The following is a 20,049-nucleotide window of genomic DNA, read 5'->3' as shown; positions in this document are numbered from 1 at the left end:
TGCCCTTGGGAAAGGCACTTTACACGATACACCTATCATGACGGTGGTGTGACGCCCATCGAGTGACCTGTCAAAATATGTGCCATTTGGTGCGCCAATGTGCCGACATCTGCACGTTGACATCCACCAAGACCCGTTTTATGATTTTTTTAATTAATTAAATTTTTTAAACCAGTTTGTTGAAGTGTTGCTGGTACTGGTAGTGTAGATTTCAGAGGTCCCGGAAATGTGATATTATAATTGCCTCTATGAAAAACTGAGGTTATGTTCTAGACAGCGTTTGTGTGTCTGTCGTGAAATGATTAGATTTTGCCCTCCCCCCACCTGGCGGATTTCCTAAGTACTGCAGCGGAACTTTCGGCTTTGATATCTCTGTATGTTCTGGACAAGGTATGGTCACGATTGTTGGTCTGTAGATAGCTCTTGTGCTTAGGAAGAAGTGACCCAAGTTTGGACCACCTAGTTATCTCCATGAAAAATGAAGATATTGTTTTTGGCGTGTGTGTCTGTGTGTGTGTGTGGGTCTGTCTGTCTCTGTGTTTGTGTTTCCGGACTATTGTTGTCAGCATAACTTAAGAACCTCTGGATGGATTGTAATGATATTTGATATGTGGGTAGGTGTTGGGGAGACTAAGGTCAAGGTCGATTTTGGGCCCCCTAGTATGTGACCTTGATACTGCAGCAGAACTTCAGTTTACGTTAAATTTATTTTGTACTCTTTATCCGTGACTCCTGCCCCTCCACTTCACTTCGACCTTGTTGAAAAGCGGCCATGTGGCCGAACAAGCACTTCGAAGTAAAATAAAGGCTTTGACTTGACTTGACTTGACTTGTTTTTTTTTCTGTGGTACTTCGGCACGTATTGATCTCGACACGAGCGTGCTGGAACATCCCGACTAGAAGTGACGGTTTGGCAGCAGGCCCAGAGAGACATCGAGGAATCGCAAACGTCAAGCTCATTTATATTCAGCGTTTCACCACGGATCGTGAGAGGCTCGTTTCGTCTTGGCGACGCTCCAACATTCGCTGCACGGCAAGGAGATAAATGTCGCAGTCATGAGTTCCTTGCATGTTTTGTCCCAACGAGCTACTGAGGCAGAGTGTAAATGTCTTTGTGCTGTTTATCAACTCGAGTTAGGGACCGCCGCTCGCTGCGATAGCTGGTTTTATCTCCATGAAAAATGGAGGCAGTTAGAATAACGTTAGAACCACTGGATGGATTGTGATGGTATTTTTTTATGTCGGTAGGTCTTGGACAGAGGAAGGTGAAGGTGGTTTGGGCCTCTTGGCGTGTGACCTTGACCTTGGCACTGCAGCAGAAGTTCACGAGAAGCTCAGATCGGCCTGCAGGCCACTTTTCATCGGGGTCATGAGGAAAGTGGTAAGGGTCAGATAAAATAGAACAGAGGTACAGATTGCACCATTTAAGCCCTGATAAATCTATCAACATATGTCAGTACATATACATGGTACAAAACATATAGTAGCGGGCCGGTTTATTTTTATTTATTTATTTTGATTTACCACATTTTGTGGAAGGATTGACATAACAGGTGAACTGTTGCTCTCCCCAAACACGGGACCTCCATTTAACGTCCTATCCGAGGGACTTTCCTAACCCTAGATGAGCTAGGTACTCATTTACACCTGAGTGAAGTGAGGAAAGTCGTGTTAAGTGCCTTTCCCAAGGGCACAACGTCGGGGCGCAAGTTCGGACATGTCTGTGGGCACACCTGGGATTAGATCCCGGGACCCATTGTTTGACAGCCGCGTGCTCTACAGTTGCGCCACACGACGCCACGGTTGGTCTGTACCTCAGGTTAGATCCTCTAACCCCCGCCATTGATATCCCTGACACAACTGGGCCAAACCCGCAATCGGGTGGAACGGTGGCCGCTTCACACGGAAGGCATCCGACATCCAATTGACCTCCCTCTCGCTTCGCACACTTCAGATGACTTCATCTGATACCGGACACACACCCCCCTCCTTTATTTCCACTAGGCGGCGAGCGCTGTGCGACTGTGCAGCGACCAACATTGCATTTGAGTAACAATATGTAAAAGTGCCAGTTTGGTATGATTCTGATTCGACGTGATTTTGATTTGATTTTGAGGGATAAGTTTTAGCTGATTTGTCTCCCATTTTTCTCTCTTTTTTGAATATCATGCTGTCAATAAAATGCTGCTGCTTTTTCGTGCCTTTGAATGAAATGGAACACTGCCCTGCTTCGAAATAGTTCGTAACTAAAATATGATGCAAGGCAAGGAAACACACAAAACGGAACAAAATCCTTTGGTCGCAGCGAGGTCGCAGTACAGTCGTAGCGAGATCACTGTCCAGTGGAATCTGGGTGTGAAGAACGCTGGAGGCGGTGAGTAAGGATCGAGGACTCAGGCGCCTTTAGGAGAACTCGTAATGGAAGGAAACCGCCGCGGAGTAATTAATGGGACAATTTCCGAGTGAGAACAAATCGCTACTGAAACAGCAACAGCTGATGGATCTGCTCTTACAATCTCTACCAGAATAACAGATACTTCACTTAACTTCTACTTTACTTATCAGACTAACTTATTTTTGTTTACTTTTTTTACTAAAGTGAAAGGTTTGCCGAACACTACTGTACACTATTCACACATACACAAACCTGTCCATGGTGCTGAACACCCCCCCCCACCACAAACCTGTCCCTGGTGCTGAACACCATCCACACACACACAAACCTGTCCCTGGTGCTGAACACCATCCACACACACACAAACCTGGTGCTGAACACCATCCACACATACACAAACCTGTCCCTGGTGCTGAACACTATTCACACATACACAAACCTGTCCCTGGTGCTGTACACTATTCACACATACACAAACCTGTCCATGGTGCTGAACACTATTCACATATACACAAACCTGTCCCTGGTGCTGAACACTATGCACACATACACAAACCTGTCCCTGGTGCTGAACACTATTCACACATACACAAACCTGTCCCTGGTGCTGTACACTATTCACACATACACAAACCTGTCCATGGTGCTGAACACTATTCACACATACACAAACCTGTCCCTGGTGCTGAACACCATCCACACACACACAAACCTGTCCCTGGTGCTGAACACCACCTACACACACACACAAACCTGTCCCTGGTGCTGAACACCATCCACACACACACATACCTGTCCATGGTGCTGAACACCATCCACACACACACAAACCTGTCCCTGGTGCTGTACACCATCCACCCACATACAAACCTGTCCATGGTGCTGAACACCATCCACACACACACATACCTGTCCCTGGTGCTGAACACCATCCACACACAAACATACCTGTCCATGGTGCTGAACACCATCCACACACACACAAACCTGTCCCTGGTGCTGTACACCATCCACCCACATACAAACCTGTCCCTGGTGCTGAACACCATCCACACACACACAAACCTGTCCCTGGTGCTGAACACCATCCACACTCATACAAACCTGTCCCTGAAATAGATTCTATTCCATCACAAGTCTCTTGTCAAAGGATCGGTGTAACAACAAGGCATACGAAGTTGCAGCGCCACCTATCACATTCTGTAAAAACTACAACCCAGGAAATTAGCGATGCTTTCTAACGTTGGCATGTACATAAAGTTAACGTTACAAAATTGATCACTTGTTTTTAGTTGCGCAGGGGTTGATAAGAGTACATCATATTGCAAAGTAGATTGACTTCTGTCAGTATTCTTAATGGGAAGTTACAATCTTATTAAGCACTGCCAAACACGTCTTCAACAATCTTGCCAAAAATCACGCAAATTCGTTCTCAGGCATCATATGATACGGCAAACGATCGAATGTACGCTGTTCCATTCTCAACGGGTTGCTAGAAAAATAGTAGAAATTGTTCTTGCTGTGTTTTATTTGTAGCTCTAATCATTGATAGATGATCATTGTTGGACCGAGTTAGCAAAACTGACGCTGGCGACATGCAATGATTACTTAAAAAGCTAGGGGTCCCCACTGCAAGGTCAGTTGCATACAAACGCATACAACGATTCATTACCATACTTTGTCTGAACCTTTAGCCAGAACCGTGAGATAATACCTATCGCTAGTTTAAAATATTTTCTTTCTTTTATGAAAGAATAAGTGTCTTATAATAGATGAAATACACACGTATTAAAATATTGTTTTACGTTTGTCAGCGCTGACCATAAGGTCACCTAAGGTCACCCGGCTACGCAGGGAGAAATACAGCAACAAAGAGGGCTGGCAGACGTCATAACAACAACAACAACAACAAACCCGTGATCCTCCCCATCGTCACTATCTCTTCATATCTGGGTCATAACTCCTTCTGAGGGAATCAGGCGTTCGGACGCGTGACCGGAACATTGTAGCCTTCTCTGCCGCCGCGATCAGCCAGCTTACCGAGAGAAAATTATGCAGACCAAGCCGGAAGAAACGGCCCGCGATCGCGAGCAGGTCTGTCTGTCTGTTTGTCTGTTTGATTGTTTATATTGCGTACCCAGTAAACTGCCTTATGGCGTAACGCACCAGGTTTGTACTGAAGAGTACAAACTGCATTTCCGGACAGATTCATTTGATCCACTTTTCCGATAAGGACCCCTACTTCATACTCTTGTATAATCGCAGTGTTATTGGTATCATCCGGGGTATTCGACGACTGGTAGGCAAAAATGACGTTTTAGCGATTTAGATATCTAACTGATAGTCAAATTAGCAGATGAAATTGTTGTCTAACATCTGCTTTTTGCGTCACTGTGTATAATCGATCTCTGTGATGATGATGATCGATCTCGCCACAGAGATCGATCATTGGAGAATGATCGATAATCATACAGCATGTATGTGCACAACATACACATGTACACAGGTGGCAAAATTGTATACCCAGGATCTTGTAGTTGTACATGTAGACTTGGATCGTGGTCAGACTGGTAAACCTCTCAGAACCACTTTCCACATCAATAGTCCTGACTAAATGACTACAGTTCAGATGATGATGAAATGACTACAACAACAACAACAGAGACCTAATTATTCAAATTTAACCATGTTAACAAAACAAAGGAGGGAGTTGCGACCTGAACGTGAAATCCAGCCTCCAAACCTATCCAGTCTCTACAGACGTGAGATTGCGATGTCACGGCGATGCGGTGTCAGGCAAAATCAGGTGGAATGCAAAAGATTGATTAAAAATCAATTAATACTCATTAGTTATCATGTATTATAGCTTTCAGCAAGGGTAAGTAACGTACATGACTCCAGGGACAGACTTTGTGTGCATGTAGGTTTATTTAATGTACAGGACTAAAACCTTTCTGTAGCGATGTTTCTGATGATTGCAACTGCACCATAATGAAGGACAGGAAGAGGTGAAGGAATCTTGCTCATGCGAGGAACTAGCTCGACAAGATGATGTTAAGAATTACGTCCCTATGAGTTATAATAATAAGAAAACTTCTACTAGTTTCCATTCCTGTCTGTGCCCAGGTGCCGAAGGATGGAGGTTCTGTTCTGGGCTCCCTGAAGAAGTGTGTGTTTGTGCTCGGGTCGGCACTGCTGTGTCTGGTGGCAGCAAGGAACACCATCACCTGGTAAGCATGGCAACCACACAATCACCATAGCAACCATACAATCACCATGGCAACCACACAATTGCCATAGCAACCATACAATCACCTGATAATAGGTAAGCATGGTATCCAAACCTATCATAGCTGCCTCTTTGCGGAGAGGACAGAAGAGACTCGGCGGCTATGATATGTTTGGATACCAGGCAAGCCATGACTTGGTAGCCATGGCAATCATGCTATCACCATAGAAACCACACAATCACCACAGTAACCACACAATCATCTGGTTAGCATAGCAACAACACAATCACCATAGCAACCACATAATCACCATAGCAACCACATAATCACCATAGCAACCACATAATCACCATAGCAACCACATAATCACCATAGCAACCACTGTTTTGCAGGCATGTGCAGGGCCTGTGGAAGGCGTCCGACAGTTTCTGGCAGCACCAGTGGGGTCTGGTGTACGACTTGTTTGGGGAAGATGAACGTTTGCTGGGAAGTCTCGGTGAGCGAGGCAGATTTCACTTCTACCCTGCTGTTTCTTCTCCAAGGTTATATTTAAAATCGAAGTCAATGGATAAGTTATGGTTTTAAGGTCAAAGGGTTGGTGGTGTGGTGTTGACGTAACGGCCTCAAACCTAGTGGTCCTTACAGGGTTTAAATCCCCTGACATGGCACTGATGTTTTGCCCTTGGGAAAGGCATTTGACTTTTCTCACTTCGCCCACATGTAAACTTGGGTACCTGACTTCGGTTGGGGAGGTAAAAGTGGTGGAAGGAGAGGGTTGGGCTCCACATTCCAAACACCCCACTGCCCCTATGGCCTCAAAAAAGGCCATGGGACTACATTTACCTACCTTTTTTGAAAGGGTTTTAAAATGAAAGGGTTAGGTTCCAGTTCACAGTTTGTTGGTGGTGTTGAAGGCACATTGTTGGTCCCTTCGCTGGTCTTCTGGTTATGTTTAACAGTTTGTTGTAAGTCGTTGTTGTTATTGTTGTTTCAGGCACATTGTTGGTCCCGTCCCTGGTGTTCTGGTTGGTAAACGGGTTCCTGCTGGTTGTTGACGTGACCGGCCAGCCCGCCGCGCTGCTGAGGTACAAAATACAGGAGGAGAAAAACGTCCCGGTGAGCAACACGCTAGTAGTAGTCCACTGTGCAGCTGCCGCGTCAGTCCTCCTTCAATTCTCTCCACTTTGTCCTGTTCTTCGCGAGCTTCCTTAGCTCCCGAAACAGTTCGAGTCCTCTATCTTTGAGGTCTGCTCTAAGTGGACTCAGTAAGTTCTTGCAATGACTTCCTTTTCTGGACTTCAAAGACTTATCAACTGGTTTGTTTTACTTCACTGGTTTCACTGAAGCTAAACAGTTGCAATAGGGATGTGGAAGGTCCAATGTGAAAAATCTGAGTAAAATCACAGCTCAACAAAATTTCCTTTGCTGCTTTCAGGTGGACTCTGCAAAGCTGTGGAAAACGGTGAAGTTGGTTCTGTTTAACCAGTTCGTGGTGGGCGGCCTGGTCACCGTGCTGGGCGCCCCGCACCTCTTCAGCTGGCGCGGCATGCCCTGCGGGCGCGAACTCCCGTGGTTCCACTGGGTCGTGGTGGAGCTCATCGTGTTTGTGCTGGTGGAGGAGGTCATGTTCTACTACTCGCACAGGTCAGAGGTCATGTTCTACTACTCCCACAGGTCAGAGGTCATGTTCTACTACTTGCACAGGTCAGAGGTCATGGTCTAGTGCTCTCACAGGTCAGAGGTCATGTTCTAATACTCTTCCAGGTCAGAGGCCGTGTTCCACTACTCTCACAGGTCAGAGATCATATTCTACTATTCTCACAGGTCAGAGGTCATGTTTGACTATTCTCACAGGTCCGAGGTTATGTTCTACTATTCTCACAGGTCTGAGGTCATGTTCTACTATTCTCACAGGTCATAGGTCATGTTCTACTATTCTCACAGGCCTGAGGTCATGTTCTACTATTCTCACAGGTCTGAGGTCATGTTCTACTATTCTCACAGGTCCGAGGTCATGTTCTACTATTCTCACAGGTCATAGGTCATGTTCTACTATTCTCACAGGTCATAGGTCATGTTCTACTATTCTCACAGGTCAGAGGTCATGGTCTAGTGCTCTCACAGGTCAGAGGTCATGTTCTAATACTCTTCCAGGTCAGAGGCCGTGTTCCACTACTCTCACAGGTCAGAGATCATATTCTACTATTCTCACAGGTCAGAGGTCATGTTTGACTATTCTCACAGGTCCGAGGTTATGTTCTACTATTCTCACAGGTCTGAGGTCATGTTCTACTATTCTCACAGGTCATAGGTCATGTTCTACTATTCTCACAGGCCTGAGGTCATGTTCTACTATTCTCACAGGTCTGAGGTCATGTTCTACTATTCTCACAGGTCCGAGGTCATGTTCTACTATTCTCACAGGTCATAGGTCATGTTCTACTATTCTCACAGGCCTGAGGTCATGTTCTACTATTCTCACAGGTCTGAGGTCATGTTCTACTATTCTCACAGGTCCGAGGTCATGTTCTACTATTCTCACAGGTCATAGGTCATGTTCTACTATTCTCACAGGCCTGTCCCACTCTTAAGCAACTAGTCAATATGTACCAAATGTGATTAACCTGTGACATGTTACTTCCCCAGACTTTTGCACCAGCCCTTCCTCTACAAGCGGGTTCACAAGAAGCACCACGAGTGGACGGCGCCCATCGGGATTGTGGCTCTGTACGCCCATCCACTGGAGCACATCCTGTCCAACGTGCTGCCTGTAGCTGCAGGTAAGAAACTTTCTCACCTGTTCTCACCTAACCCTACTGCCCATCCCCTGGAGCACATCCTGTCCAACGTGCTGCCTGTAGCTGCAGGTGAGCATGTCACACCTGTACTCACCTGTACTCACTTTTCTCACCTGTTTCTTGTCTCATGTGTTGTAACCTGGTTGTATGGTCCTGTGTGTTGTGCCCTGTGCCAGGTCCAATCATGATGGAGTCCCATGTGGGGACCGTCTGGCTGTGCATGGTTTGTTGTATTGAAGTTGTTGTACCGTTTGTTGTACCATGGTTGATGTACCGTTTGTTGTACCCTGTAGGTCCAGTCCTGATGGGGTCCCATATGGCGACGGTCTTCCTGTGGTTGTTGTACCGTTTGTTGTACTGTTTGTTGTACCGTGGTTGTTGTACAGTTTGATGTAACCTGGTTGTTATACCCTGTAGGTCCAGTCCTGATGGGGTCCCATGTGGCGACTGTGTGGCTGTGGTTTGTTGTACTGTGTGTTGTATCATGTTTGTTGTACCCTGGTTGCTGTAACCTGGTTGTTGTGCCCTGTAGGTCCGGTGCTGATGGGGTCCCATGTGGCGACTGTGTGGCTGTGGTTCTGCCTGGCCCTCACCACGACCTCCGTCTCCCACAGCGGCTACCACTTCCCCCTGCTGCCATCTCCGGAGGCGCACGACTTTCACCATGCTAAGTAAGTACACTCAAGCCCTAACCCTAACTCTGACCCATCAACCCTAACCCTCAACCCTTAAACCCTAACCCTGAGGCCCATGACTTCCACCACACCAAGTAAGTACACTCAAGCCCTAACCCTAACTCAGTCAACCTACATACATGTACAGTCATTGACAAGCCCTAGCCCCAACCCTATGCTCCGATGCTCACGATTTCCACCATGACAAGTAAGGCAAACTACATACACTCAACCTCTAACCTTTCAACCATTAACCCTGAGGCTCACGACTTCCACCATGCCAAGTAAGTTAACTCAAGCCCTTATCTTAGCTCTAACCATTCAACCCTAACTCCCGAAGCTTTTGACTTCCACCATGCCAAGTAAATACACTCAAACTTACACAAGACTTCCACCATGCCCGGGAAGTCAAAGTACACATTACATTAAGTCAAACCCTAGCTCTAGCCCTAACCCTTGAAGTAAGTACACTCCAACTTACACACAAATGATGTTGTTTTTTCACAGGTTTAACCAGTGCTACGGTGTGATGTTTACTACAGGTTTAACCAGTGCTACTGAGTGTTGTACAGGTTTAACCAGTGCTACGGTGTGTTGTTTACTACAGGTTTAACCAGTGCTACGGTGTGATGTTTACTACAGGTTTAACCAGTGCTAGGGTGTATTATACAGGTTTAACCAGTGCTACGGTGTGTTGTTTGTTACAGGTTTAACCAGTGCTACGGTGTTATACAGGTTTAACCAGTGCTACGGTGTGTTTTTACTACAGGTTTAACCAGTGCTACGGTGTGATGGGGGTTCTGGACCGTCTACATGGAACCGATGAGCAGTTCCGCGGGAACAAGGCGTACGAACGCCACATCATGCTGCTGGGCCTCACCCCGCTCTCCTGGTCCGTCCCCGACAAACCCAAGGTCGGCAAGGAGGCCCTGTCCTGCCGCAAGACGTCTTGTCACGAGTCTTCCTGCCACCAGACATCTTGCCACGGTCCAAGGGTTTCCTCATGCGGCCAGACCCAAGACAAGAACCAAGAGCCGTTCGGGAAGACAAAGTGATTCACAAAGGAGTCTATAAGTTACAACAATACATGCTTAAGTGTATAAGTACACAACCTAGTATCGTGTACCATTGAGAGTACAACTTATAGCTAGTAACATGTACCAGGTAGTGATATGTACTACTGCACAAAGTAGTAATATGTACTACTGTACAAGTGAGTAATATGTACCAGTGTTCAACCTACTAACATGTACCAGTGCACTTCCAAGTAACATGTACTGGGTACTGTACAAGTTCCAACCTGGTAACGTATACCAGTGTTCAACCTAGTATTAATCAAGCACCGGTGCCCAACCTATAGTAATATATACCACTGTCAAATCTAGTACAGTAACATGTACCAGTGTTCAACATAGTCCCATGTGCCAGTGTTCAAGATAGTATCATGTACCAGTGTCCTACCTAATAACATGTACCAGTGTTCAACATAGTAACATGTACCAGTGTCCTACCTAGTAACATGCATATACCAATGCCCAAAATTAGTAGTAACATGTAACCACATGTGTCTTGAACTTAGTAACATGTATGTGTATGTGCCCAACCTATTAGCAATTGTACCTGTGTCCAACCTAGTAGCATGTACCAGTGCCAAACCTATAGTACTACCTATTGTACAATTTGTAGCATGTACCAGTGTCCAACCTTTAAGTTATATAACCACAGTGTCTTGAACTTAGTAACATGTACCAGTGTCCAACCTAGCAACATGTACCAGGGTACAGTTGTTCCCATTCTGAGTGTGCTGTTTTATTTATACACCAAACTACCACGTACTGGAGTATACTGTGAACCCCTTTGTGAGTTTGTAGCAAATGTATCTTTTTGAAAAAGAATTCTCAGTACAGTAACCTGTGATACTATAGTAAGTCAACCCTTTTGAAATGGCTGCTGCTGACCTGGATGCCACTGTCCATCAATTTTGGCTGTTGCGTAGGGAATGAAAGCCGGCCCTGTGGACTGTGAAAAAAGTGTTTGCTGGTCGGGTAGGACAGTAGGTTACCTGGCAGAAGGTTTTAAGAATGTAAAATTTGATGGAAAAGTTTTAATGTGGCTTGTGACTGTAGGTGGTTGCTTGTACCAAGTGGACTTGGCCTGGACAGGCTTGGCTATATATATATATATATATATATATATAGCCAAAGATAGTAACATGTACCAGTGTTCAACATAGTCCCATGTGCCAGTGTTCAAGATAGTATCATGTATATGATATCATCTGGCTGTACTTTCTGCAGAATTCTGCACTTAATGCCAATAAATGTAGCACTGATGATGGTGGAATCTTTGCACTGCTTCTATTTTATAGATGGCTTTTGTCTGGTGGACCTTATTATTTTTTGTCTCTCGTAATTTAATCACTTCAGGTACAAAACACTGTGTTTGAGTAAATGAAATTAAGAAATGACGATACATCTAATTGTAAAGTACACAAATGAAACAAGGTATGATGTTTTTTTCCAGAGACAAAAAATCACAAAAGCTTGAATATGAAAAGAAACAAAGGAAAAAAATCAGCAAGGCTGCCTTGGTGACCTCGGTATTTTATTGCTATTATGTTGTTACAATCATTAGGACTGTTGGATTGTATAATGTCCTGAGTTTCTTCAATGAATTAAAAAAAAAGAGGATGGAAAATGCAGTTATTGACAACAGTAAAGTTTTATTACATGTAGCTACATTGCAGGTAATCTTTCTCCATTAACTTTAGATTGCAAAAGTGCCACAAGGTTGCCCAAAATGTGCTTCACCATTCTGTGGTTTAAAGATATACAGTTAAATCATAGAACCAAGAAAGAAAACCTGGTCAAAGATTTATTACGGACAAAGGATCAGAAAGGTTTACATATCTGAAATGTGCAAGCAAGTCTCACCCCCGCATTTTGCTTCTTCCTTTGTGTAGTTTGTAGCTTAATGATAGCTCTAGGCTTGACATAATTCCCCCCAAAAAATAAACTATAACTTGGGGTTGAATGTCTGAAACAATGAAAACTGACGCCAATCAATTACTCTGGGAAAATTTGTCCAGAAAAGTCCAGTTGTCTGCTCGGAAGGACCGAAGAATGTCATATTTGGAAAATCTGGCCAAAATGTGTCATTTTTGCAATGTTTTACCCTGTAATAAAATGAGATGGCCCTTCCTCATTTGGCTGGGCCGTTACATTGTGACAGAGGGTGAAATCTTGATGTCATTTCAATTTTTTGGCAGAAGGTCTTTGAAATATAGAGATTGACCTCCCTCTATTTGACACCAAACTAATTTTCCAAATTTAGCTTTGCAGTTGGGGTAAAGACTTGAGGTTTCAAATGTAGGTGAATGTGTTTTAAAGTTATCATTTTTCATGGCTTCACCCCATGTTGTATGGACTGGTCCCCCCAATACAGCAGCGCTGTGATTGGTTTCTCGGGACATGCTTGACTCTGATTGGCTGGTGGAATTCTCGAACCTGCGCAGTGGATTTGAAAACCCCGCGCGACCGGAAGGGGAGGGGCGGACCCAACAACAACACTTACCACTGCCTGTAAACATTCGTACCTGTGCCGAGGGACCATGATTATTACATAACAGTACCTTACACGTACCTCTGACGAACAGCCCGGTAGGAACAGAAGGAAACTGCGCGACTAAAGGTAAGTCTTAATTAAAGGCAAAAGTACTCTTGTCTCGCCGAGAGAACGCGTCTGACAGCTGAACAGAAACAGGGTAAACCTCGTAACTTCGTATTCCTCGGTATTTTCCGTGGAGAAAACAGAAACATCTTCTTCATAGTCTGGTTAGACGACAAGTTTCTAGTTACAGGTCAGTCTGGTTGCCATGGTAACACTGTCAGTCTGTACCTATAGTCTTCAGAGTATGAGCTTTTTATTTTGAAAAAGTTCACACTTCAAGCAAGGAGGTTATGTCTGGGGTTTACAAGTTATAGCGAAGATATCTGCTGTCACCTGCGTTTGTTTGAATCTTGGTTTATTCATGAGAAGCTCAAATCAGCCTACAGGCCGCTTTTCGGGTAAGGGTCAGATAAAATATAACAGAAATACAAACAGAGGTATCTAAAACCTCTTTTGTTCAAGTGTTAACAATTTCTTGACAATTTGCGTGATTCAAAAGGGATTTGTGTGAATCACTGAACACAGTTTTACTGAAACAAACACGACCAATTCTTATCTGCAGGTATCCGCGATGTTTGCTGTGCAGAGGTGACAGCAGATATCTTTGCTTTAATGTTTGTATTTCTGTTATATTTTATCTGACCCTTCCCTGAAAAGCGGCCTGCAGGGCGATTTGAGCCTCTCATGAATAAACAAATCAAAGGTTCAATCAAACAAAGGTGACAGCAGATTTATTTGCTGTGATGTCTGCTGTACAATAACCCCACTACCAACAGGCTTGCCAGTCTTTAGTTTGAGCTGAAGTTTTGTGTCAATGCCCCCCTCCCCATTGCCAGAGGTTGTACTTAACATTACAATTCAGACAAACTTAAGGAAGCCTTATTAATAAAAACATGCTCAAACACATGAGGCACACATGTGTATCATCATCTCGCATACTAGTGTCAGTAGCTAGTAATAAGCTTGATTGTTTTGTATGCCCCTGCATTATAACAAGGAGCTTATAGGGAAATATTTCCCAATGACCTCCTTGATTATGATAGCTAAATTACTATTCATGTTATACCAAGCCTGCAATGTTGTAATTTGTTTACATATTCATCTACAGTCTGTGATTTCTGCAAGTCGAAGGACTTGGTATGGATTTCGAGGCCCATGTAATAGTAAAACCTCTGATATAGCATCATGTATTGTATATATGATGATATATGAACTTGTGTTCAGTCGTGAGAACGTTGACATGCATTATAACTCTTGGCTTCTCTTTCCCACACCTGCAGGTGTTCAATGCCATGCGGTCAACGTCAGGTTTAATCATGTAAAGGAAGAAACACCTGCGTGTTAGGACGTCATCATTTCACCACACCTGAAAGAAGGTCAGGACCATGTCAGTGTTTGAGTGCATACAGAGAAGACAGTACGGGTACGGGGCGCCCCCTGCCGACATCCTCATGAACTACGCCTCTAGAAAGATGCCCCTCCTGTTTGAGGAGAGGGAGTACCACTTGGGGACGCTGAACAAAGTCTTTGCTGCCCAATGGCTGTCTGAGAACCAGGTGGTCTGTGCAACCAAGTGCAATAAGGTTGGTACGTGCCCACAGCTGTGCAACCAAGTGCAATAAGGTTGGTACATCAGCCGTAGATGCAACTACTAGTAATGCTTCTAAAAGAACAAATTAACAAAAAAAGTTGTAGATGCAACAGATGCTTCTGACACAACAAAGAAACTTCAAATCTTCCCTCCCCAGTTATTTGTTCTGGACCTGAAGACGGGTGAGCGAGTGGTCATCCCCAGCCTGCAGGGTGCTTCCTCCGCTAACCCAAGCAGCGTCGAGCACAGCGGGAACCACAGCGTCGCCATCAACCCCTCAGGAACCCTGCTGGCCACCGGGGGAAAGGACCCCCTCACCCTGGCCATCTACACACTACCCAGCTTTGACCCACGACACTTAGGACAGGTACGTATACCCACGGCAGATAGGGCAGGACCCCCTCACCCTGGCCATCTACACACTACCCAGCTTTGACCCACGACACTTAGGCCAGGTACGTGGGTTTGTGCACGTGGGTTAGTGGGGCCCTCTACACACCTGTAACCCAGCTTCGACCCACGACACTTAGGACAAGTACATTATAGTGGGTTATAGTATATGTGGGTTAGTGCACATGGGTTAGTGGGGCCCTCCTCACACCACCCTTTCATCACCAAAACCAACCTGATGCACAGCTCCAATTTGTGCTTGCAAAAATGCATTTGCACACAGTATTTCCAGCACTTTGATGACTACTGATTTCAACTATGTATCTATCCATGTCTAAAGATACATGTAGATAGATCACACAGATCATACAATTCAATCTCCCTCCCTACTTAGGGCTGATCTAACCACCCCCCCTCCCTCCCCCCGCAGGGCTGTTCTAACAACCCCCCTCCCTCCCCCCACAGGGCTGTTCTAACAACCCCCTCCCTCCCTCTGCAGGGCTGCCACAACGACTGGATCTTCTCCATAGTCTGGTTAGACGACAAGTTTCTGGTCACAGGTCAGTCTGGTTACCATGGTAACACTGTCACTCTGTATCTATTAAAAAAAAAGTTCACAGTCTAAGTGTTTACAATTTCTTGACATTGCCTGATTCAAAAGGGAACATCTTCTCTGCAGATATCCGTGAGGTTTGCTTTAATGTTTGTATTTCTGTTATATTTTATCTAACCCTTTCCTGAAAAGCGGCCTGTAGGCTGATTTGAGCTTCTCATGAATAAACAAAGGTTCAAACAAATGCAGGCGACAGCAGATATCTTTGCTGTCATGTCTGCTGTACACAAGTGACAGCAGATATCTTTGCTGTCATGTCTGCTGTACACAAGTGACAGCAGATGTTGTTTTGCTGTTGCAGGTTCCAGGGACAGCTCTGTAGCTGTCTGGAAGATTGAGGAGAGCTCACAGTCAGAACAGCATTTAGTGAGGAAACAGCCACATAGCCAGACAGCATCAGACAGCCATACTGAACAGCTGCATAGCCAGACAGCATCAGACAGCAGTGCTGAAGAGCTGCACAGCGAGACAGCTGCAGACAGCAGTGGGGTAGCTGTCAGCTGTCACCTGCGCGCAGCAAATAGCAGTACTGGCCAGCTACATAGCCAGACAGCTGAGGACAGCAGTACTGGACAGCTACATAGACAGACAGCTGAGGACAGCGATGTTCATCTCCCCTCCTACTCCAACATTCAGTCTGTCGTGAGGAAGACTTGCTCTCTGGGCGAGAAGGTGCGAGCCGTGGTGTTCAACAGCAGGTCTGAGGTGGGAAGATTTCATACTTAGCACAATGATACTTCCCAATGATGATGAGCTCTGCTCTGGCATGCTCTACAGGGACCTGTGGAGGTATTTGTGTCACCTCACAGAGGATGAACCAAACTTTCCCAAGGATTACCCCCATCCAGGGACACTCTTATGTATATCAATTTATTGGTTTGGCTGTTCAGGACACACAGCCAGGGCTGCCCAACTAGCCTGTGGCTACTACAAAGGTCTAGCCCTGCTGACAAGGACACTTAGACATCATGTATAATTACTGCAGCTTTGTTTTTATGAACTATGGAAAGATTGGGGTATAGAGTATCTGAAGACACGTAAACTTACAGCATTTTCAACCCTGTTTCTTTCCATGTGTGCATACCCAGATGGTCATGATATTCAACAGAGTGCATCACTTGAAAGCTTGATGAAACAGAGTTTTAGAACAAGCCATTGCTGTCTTTTTTTTTTTTTTTTTTAACAAAGTCACTCAGTGCAAGGCCATAGGGGGCCACTCATCTAAGCACTGAACTAATTCTTACTGTAGCAGCATCTCTTCACCCTAGGTCAGAAATATCAATGCTCAAGACAAGTATTGACTTCACTGACCCATTAGGAGAAGCAGGGGTTACGAAGGCTGCTCGGGAAATTCCCTACCCCATGTCGGCTTTGAGGTTAGCTTTAACAAATCTTACGCAGTTACAGTGTGTTCTGTTTTACTGCTGCTGGCTTGACCCTTGACCCTCCCCTTCTTGCCCCTACCCAGGAGGTGGTCGGACTCACTTCCAACGGCTACCTTAATGTTTGGAATGTCAACGGAAAGAGGTGAGAAGAGCTCCCTGAAAATCACATGTTTCATGATCAGTCTACATAGCCTGAGTACCAGCCTCCGTAGTGACTGCTGGCGCAAAAAGAAATCGCTTGCTTACCTCGCTTAGCAAGCAATTTTTTTGGAGCCAGCAGTCACTACAGAGGCTGGTACTCAGGCTACAGTCTACATGTTTGTGTCTCAGAAACCTTATACCACTTTGGCATCTTTCTCACCGGCACCAATGTTTTCAGGTTTACACTAAATTACAGTGCTGTGGCTCTGTTTGCCAGAGAGACTTTCCTCCCTCCACACAGGTGTAAAAATGGGTACCTGACTTCAGTTGGTGAGGTATAACATGGTGGAAGGAGAGGGATGGGTTCCGATTTCCGATACCGTGCCATAGTGGATAACAACCCACTGACCCTACGGCCTCAAAAAGGCTATGGGACTACTTTACCTACCTTTTAGGTTTATGTTCTCCTGATTAAAGCATTAGAAGAGCACACCTCAAGTCTCCGACCCAGTCTCATCAGACATCAAGTTCAAGGATCACAACAGGGACTGCCTTTGATGATGATGATCCACTGTATTCTGCGGCTCGGAGGTTGTGGAAACAGCCTCCGGCTGCATTCAGTCTTTCTTCATTTCAAATTCCACTGTGTCTTCTTTTCTGCGAGCAGCCGTAGCTCTCTGAGTTTCTTTGTTGTTCTTAGGTTTCCCATTCCTTTACTGCCTTTCCCTTCCATTTAGGTCTGTGTGTCTCTGTAACCTAATACTGCATAAATGGGCATCCCCATCTCTCATCAGCACTACTATACTGTCCCCTCCAGGTCTTTAGTGCTGCTGCTCCGTTTGCCCGAGAAAACACCAGCCTGACCCTTGACCCGGAGAGAGGACTGTTTGCGGTGGGGTCGCAGAGTCACGTGTCGTTCCTGGACGCCGCGACGATGAAACACGTGCTGAACGTCCCGTCCAAGGACAAGGGCACAGGTCAGACCAGCAGGGCGACACATAGAACAGTTTGTACTGTATTCTCCAAGCAGATCTACACGGGGCGCGAAAATCGTATATGCTAGCCAGAGAAGGTCCAGTCAGCCAGAGAAGCTCCAGCCAGCCATTATCTGGCTGACTGGACCTTCTCTGGCTAGCATATACAATCCCCGTGTAGATCTGCTTGGAGATTAAAGTTGGGGTAACTTAGACATGATGATACCAGTACCATAGACATGATGGTAGGACTAATTCTTTAGTACATGACAGAAGGACTCAGTACTAAGTAGACTGGTTTTAGACTCCAGAGCAGTTAACAGTGCTTGCATGTGTGATAGTTTCCACAGTGCTAACAGAAGGTAACAAACAGATCCCCCGACAGGATGAAAATGACTCTGAGTTTTTAGTTTGATGAACAGAAGCTGACTGTAGCACTAGTGTTCCTGTAGGTGTGATAGTCGCTAACAGCAGCTGACTTCCCTACAGGTGTGCGGTCCATCTCCTTCCGCGGGGATGTGGTAACCATGGGAACGGGCGCGGGGTCGCTGTTGTTCTACGACGTGAGAGCGCGGAGATTCCTGGACTGCAACTGCGGAATGACTCTCAGGCTCCGCTCCGGGGACGGCTGGCTGGTATGTACAAACAAGTAAACAACAAACAAAAAAGCAAACAAGCAAAAACTGCAGTAAATGTTTAAACAGTAGACTGGGGAGGGCTTGCTCGTGGGTGGATGTACATTGGCTGGTACATGTGTGTTTGCTACCTTGTATGTGGGTGTTGTAGTAGTTATCCAGGCAGTTTTGTGGTACATGTAATAATTGCAACACAATTTCTTTTGTTTTCCCAGAAATACGATGAGATGTACCACGGGTTCTTCTCGGACCAGCTGCACTTCCCCAACGCCGTGTACGCGCACCTGTACGACCCCGCGGGCGTCCGGCTCTTCACAGCAGGGGGTCCTCTGCCGGCCGGGCTGTGGGGCAACTACGCAGCGCTCTGGAGCTAAACGTCAGGGCAACTACGCAGTGCTCTGGAGCTAAACTTCAGGAGAACTACGCAGCGCTCTGGAGCTAAACGTCAGGGGAACTATGCTATGACACATGCGCTAAATGAAGTAAAAGTTGTACTGCAGGATAGTGTTGGGGCAACTATGCAGGGCTCTGGAGCTAAAGTTCAGGGGGACTTGGTGGTGGGGGGGGTGCTGGGGAAATATGCAGGGCTGTGGAACAAACTTCAGGGAGACTTGGTGGGGGGGTCTAGAACTTAACTTCAGAGGAACTATGTTATGACTCATGAGATAAATGAAGTAAAAGCTGTACAGCGGGATAGTGTTGGAAAAACAAAGTGCTCTGCAGTTAGATATCAGTCAGCCATATATACTCTGTACCTCCGACCAAAGCTATTTATGTATATTGTTTTCAAAGGATTTATGTAAAGAAGATAAATATACACAACGTACATTTTTCCTTCTGTTTGTCCATTTTTATTATCATCTTGATCCCATAACCCCACGAACCTCCGCCATATCGTAGCATGAAAACCAGCCACTTTCCAGTTTGTATTGTCTGAAGTACCGGACGCAAACCTGAACAACAGCCATGATCACTTACATGCAGTCCAACTCACCGCCCGTAATTCCCGTCCGGTTTGTGGACGGGTGGTGGTCCATTTGTTTTCACACAAAAGAGCTTAAAAGGGCTTAAAAAGCAATTGGAAATCAGTTATTCAGTTAAAACTGAAGGGCCCACCCTACAGATTCATGAATAAACGAGCAAACCCGAAAGTTCCGCTGCAGTACCATAGCAAGCCACTAGGGGACCTAAAATCTAATCATTTCTAGATCTCAAAAAGCCCTACCCGCATACCAAGTATGAAGACAATCCATTCGGGCATTCTCGAGTTATACTGTTCACACGCACACACACACGAACGCTGTGCAAAACATAACTTTCTCGGCGAAGGAAATAATTGTACAATTGTGTGGTGTGCGTCCAAGCTTGCAGCGATGCCCATCGATAAACGGGGAGCGCACCGGTACCGTATTCCACGTTCGTATTCCTTTGGGCACTCGTGTTCAGCCAAATGGCAGAGCTAGAGGGTGCTAGCCTGGAGCCCAGACCTGTTAGGACCTGTTAGCTTTGGTCCGCTCTCAACGGCGGAGTAGCGACCAAAGCTAACAAGGCTGG

The 20,049-nt window shown here is 45.6% G+C and overlaps 2 protein-coding genes across 5 annotated transcripts; both read left to right on the top strand.

Annotated features, from left to right (window-relative positions):
* Window positions 1-4,222: 4,222 nt before the first annotated feature.
* On the top strand, window positions 4,223-11,440 carry LOC136427121 (fatty acid hydroxylase domain-containing protein 2-like). Of its 4 annotated transcripts, XM_066415856.1 has the most exons (10): window positions 4,223-4,489; window positions 5,522-5,625; window positions 6,018-6,121; window positions 6,620-6,741; window positions 7,061-7,299; window positions 8,272-8,405; window positions 8,956-9,071; window positions 9,359-9,381; window positions 9,605-9,639; window positions 9,670-9,725. In XM_066415856.1, exons 1-10 carry the CDS (start codon window positions 4,448-4,450, stop codon window positions 9,708-9,710), a joined length of 960 nt encoding a protein of 319 aa, XP_066271953.1. In that variant the 5' UTR covers window positions 4,223-4,447; the 3' UTR covers window positions 9,711-9,725. The 4 variants fall into 4 exon arrangements, with proteins under 4 accessions (XP_066271953.1, XP_066271952.1, XP_066271950.1 ...); XM_066415855.1 differs by having other exon boundaries at window positions 9,605-9,739; XM_066415853.1 differs by lacking the exons at window positions 9,605-9,639; window positions 9,670-9,725 and adding an exon at window positions 9,867-11,440 and having other exon boundaries at window positions 4,226-4,489.
* Window positions 11,441-12,579: 1,139 nt separating this feature from the next.
* On the top strand, window positions 12,580-18,949 carry LOC136426434 (DDB1- and CUL4-associated factor 12-like). The gene is made up of 10 exons (XM_066415098.1): window positions 12,580-12,787; window positions 14,047-14,349; window positions 14,515-14,724; window positions 15,247-15,307; window positions 15,662-16,065; window positions 16,829-16,887; window positions 17,188-17,221; window positions 17,704-17,863; window positions 18,350-18,495; window positions 18,711-18,949. Exons 2-10 carry the CDS (start codon window positions 14,152-14,154, stop codon window positions 18,867-18,869), a joined length of 1,431 nt encoding a protein of 476 aa, XP_066271195.1. The 5' UTR covers window positions 12,580-12,787; window positions 14,047-14,151; the 3' UTR covers window positions 18,870-18,949.
* Window positions 18,950-20,049: the final 1,100 nt, after the last annotated feature.

The sequence above is a fragment of the Branchiostoma lanceolatum genome, chromosome 2 (assembly GCF_035083965.1).
Source record: "Branchiostoma lanceolatum isolate klBraLanc5 chromosome 2, klBraLanc5.hap2, whole genome shotgun sequence".
Lineage (NCBI taxonomy): Eukaryota > Metazoa > Chordata > Leptocardii > Amphioxiformes > Branchiostomatidae > Branchiostoma > Branchiostoma lanceolatum.
The sequence above is the reverse complement of the archived record's forward strand: the minus strand, read 5'-3'. Positions and strand labels throughout refer to the sequence as shown.

Coding starts and splice junctions, on each gene's coding strand:
- LOC136426434 (XM_066415098.1), top strand. CDS start 14,152: ATGTCAGTGTTTGAGTGCATACAGAGAAGACAGTACGGGTACGGGGCG. Junction 15,308..15,661: donor CGACAAGTTTCTGGTCACAG/GTCAGTCTGGTT, acceptor TTGCTGTTGCAG/GTTCCAGGGACAGCTCTGTA. Junction 16,066..16,828: donor TGTTCAACAGCAGGTCTGAG/GTGGGAAGATTT, acceptor GCCCCTACCCAG/GAGGTGGTCGGACTCACTTC.
- LOC136427121 (XM_066415853.1), top strand. CDS start 4,448: ATGCAGACCAAGCCGGAAGAAACGGCCCGCGATCGCGAGCAG. Junction 5,626..6,017: donor GCAAGGAACACCATCACCTG/GTAAGCATGGCA, acceptor ACTGTTTTGCAG/GCATGTGCAGGGCCTGTGGA. Junction 7,300..8,271: donor ATGTTCTACTACTCCCACAG/GTCAGAGGTCAT, acceptor TTACTTCCCCAG/ACTTTTGCACCAGCCCTTCC.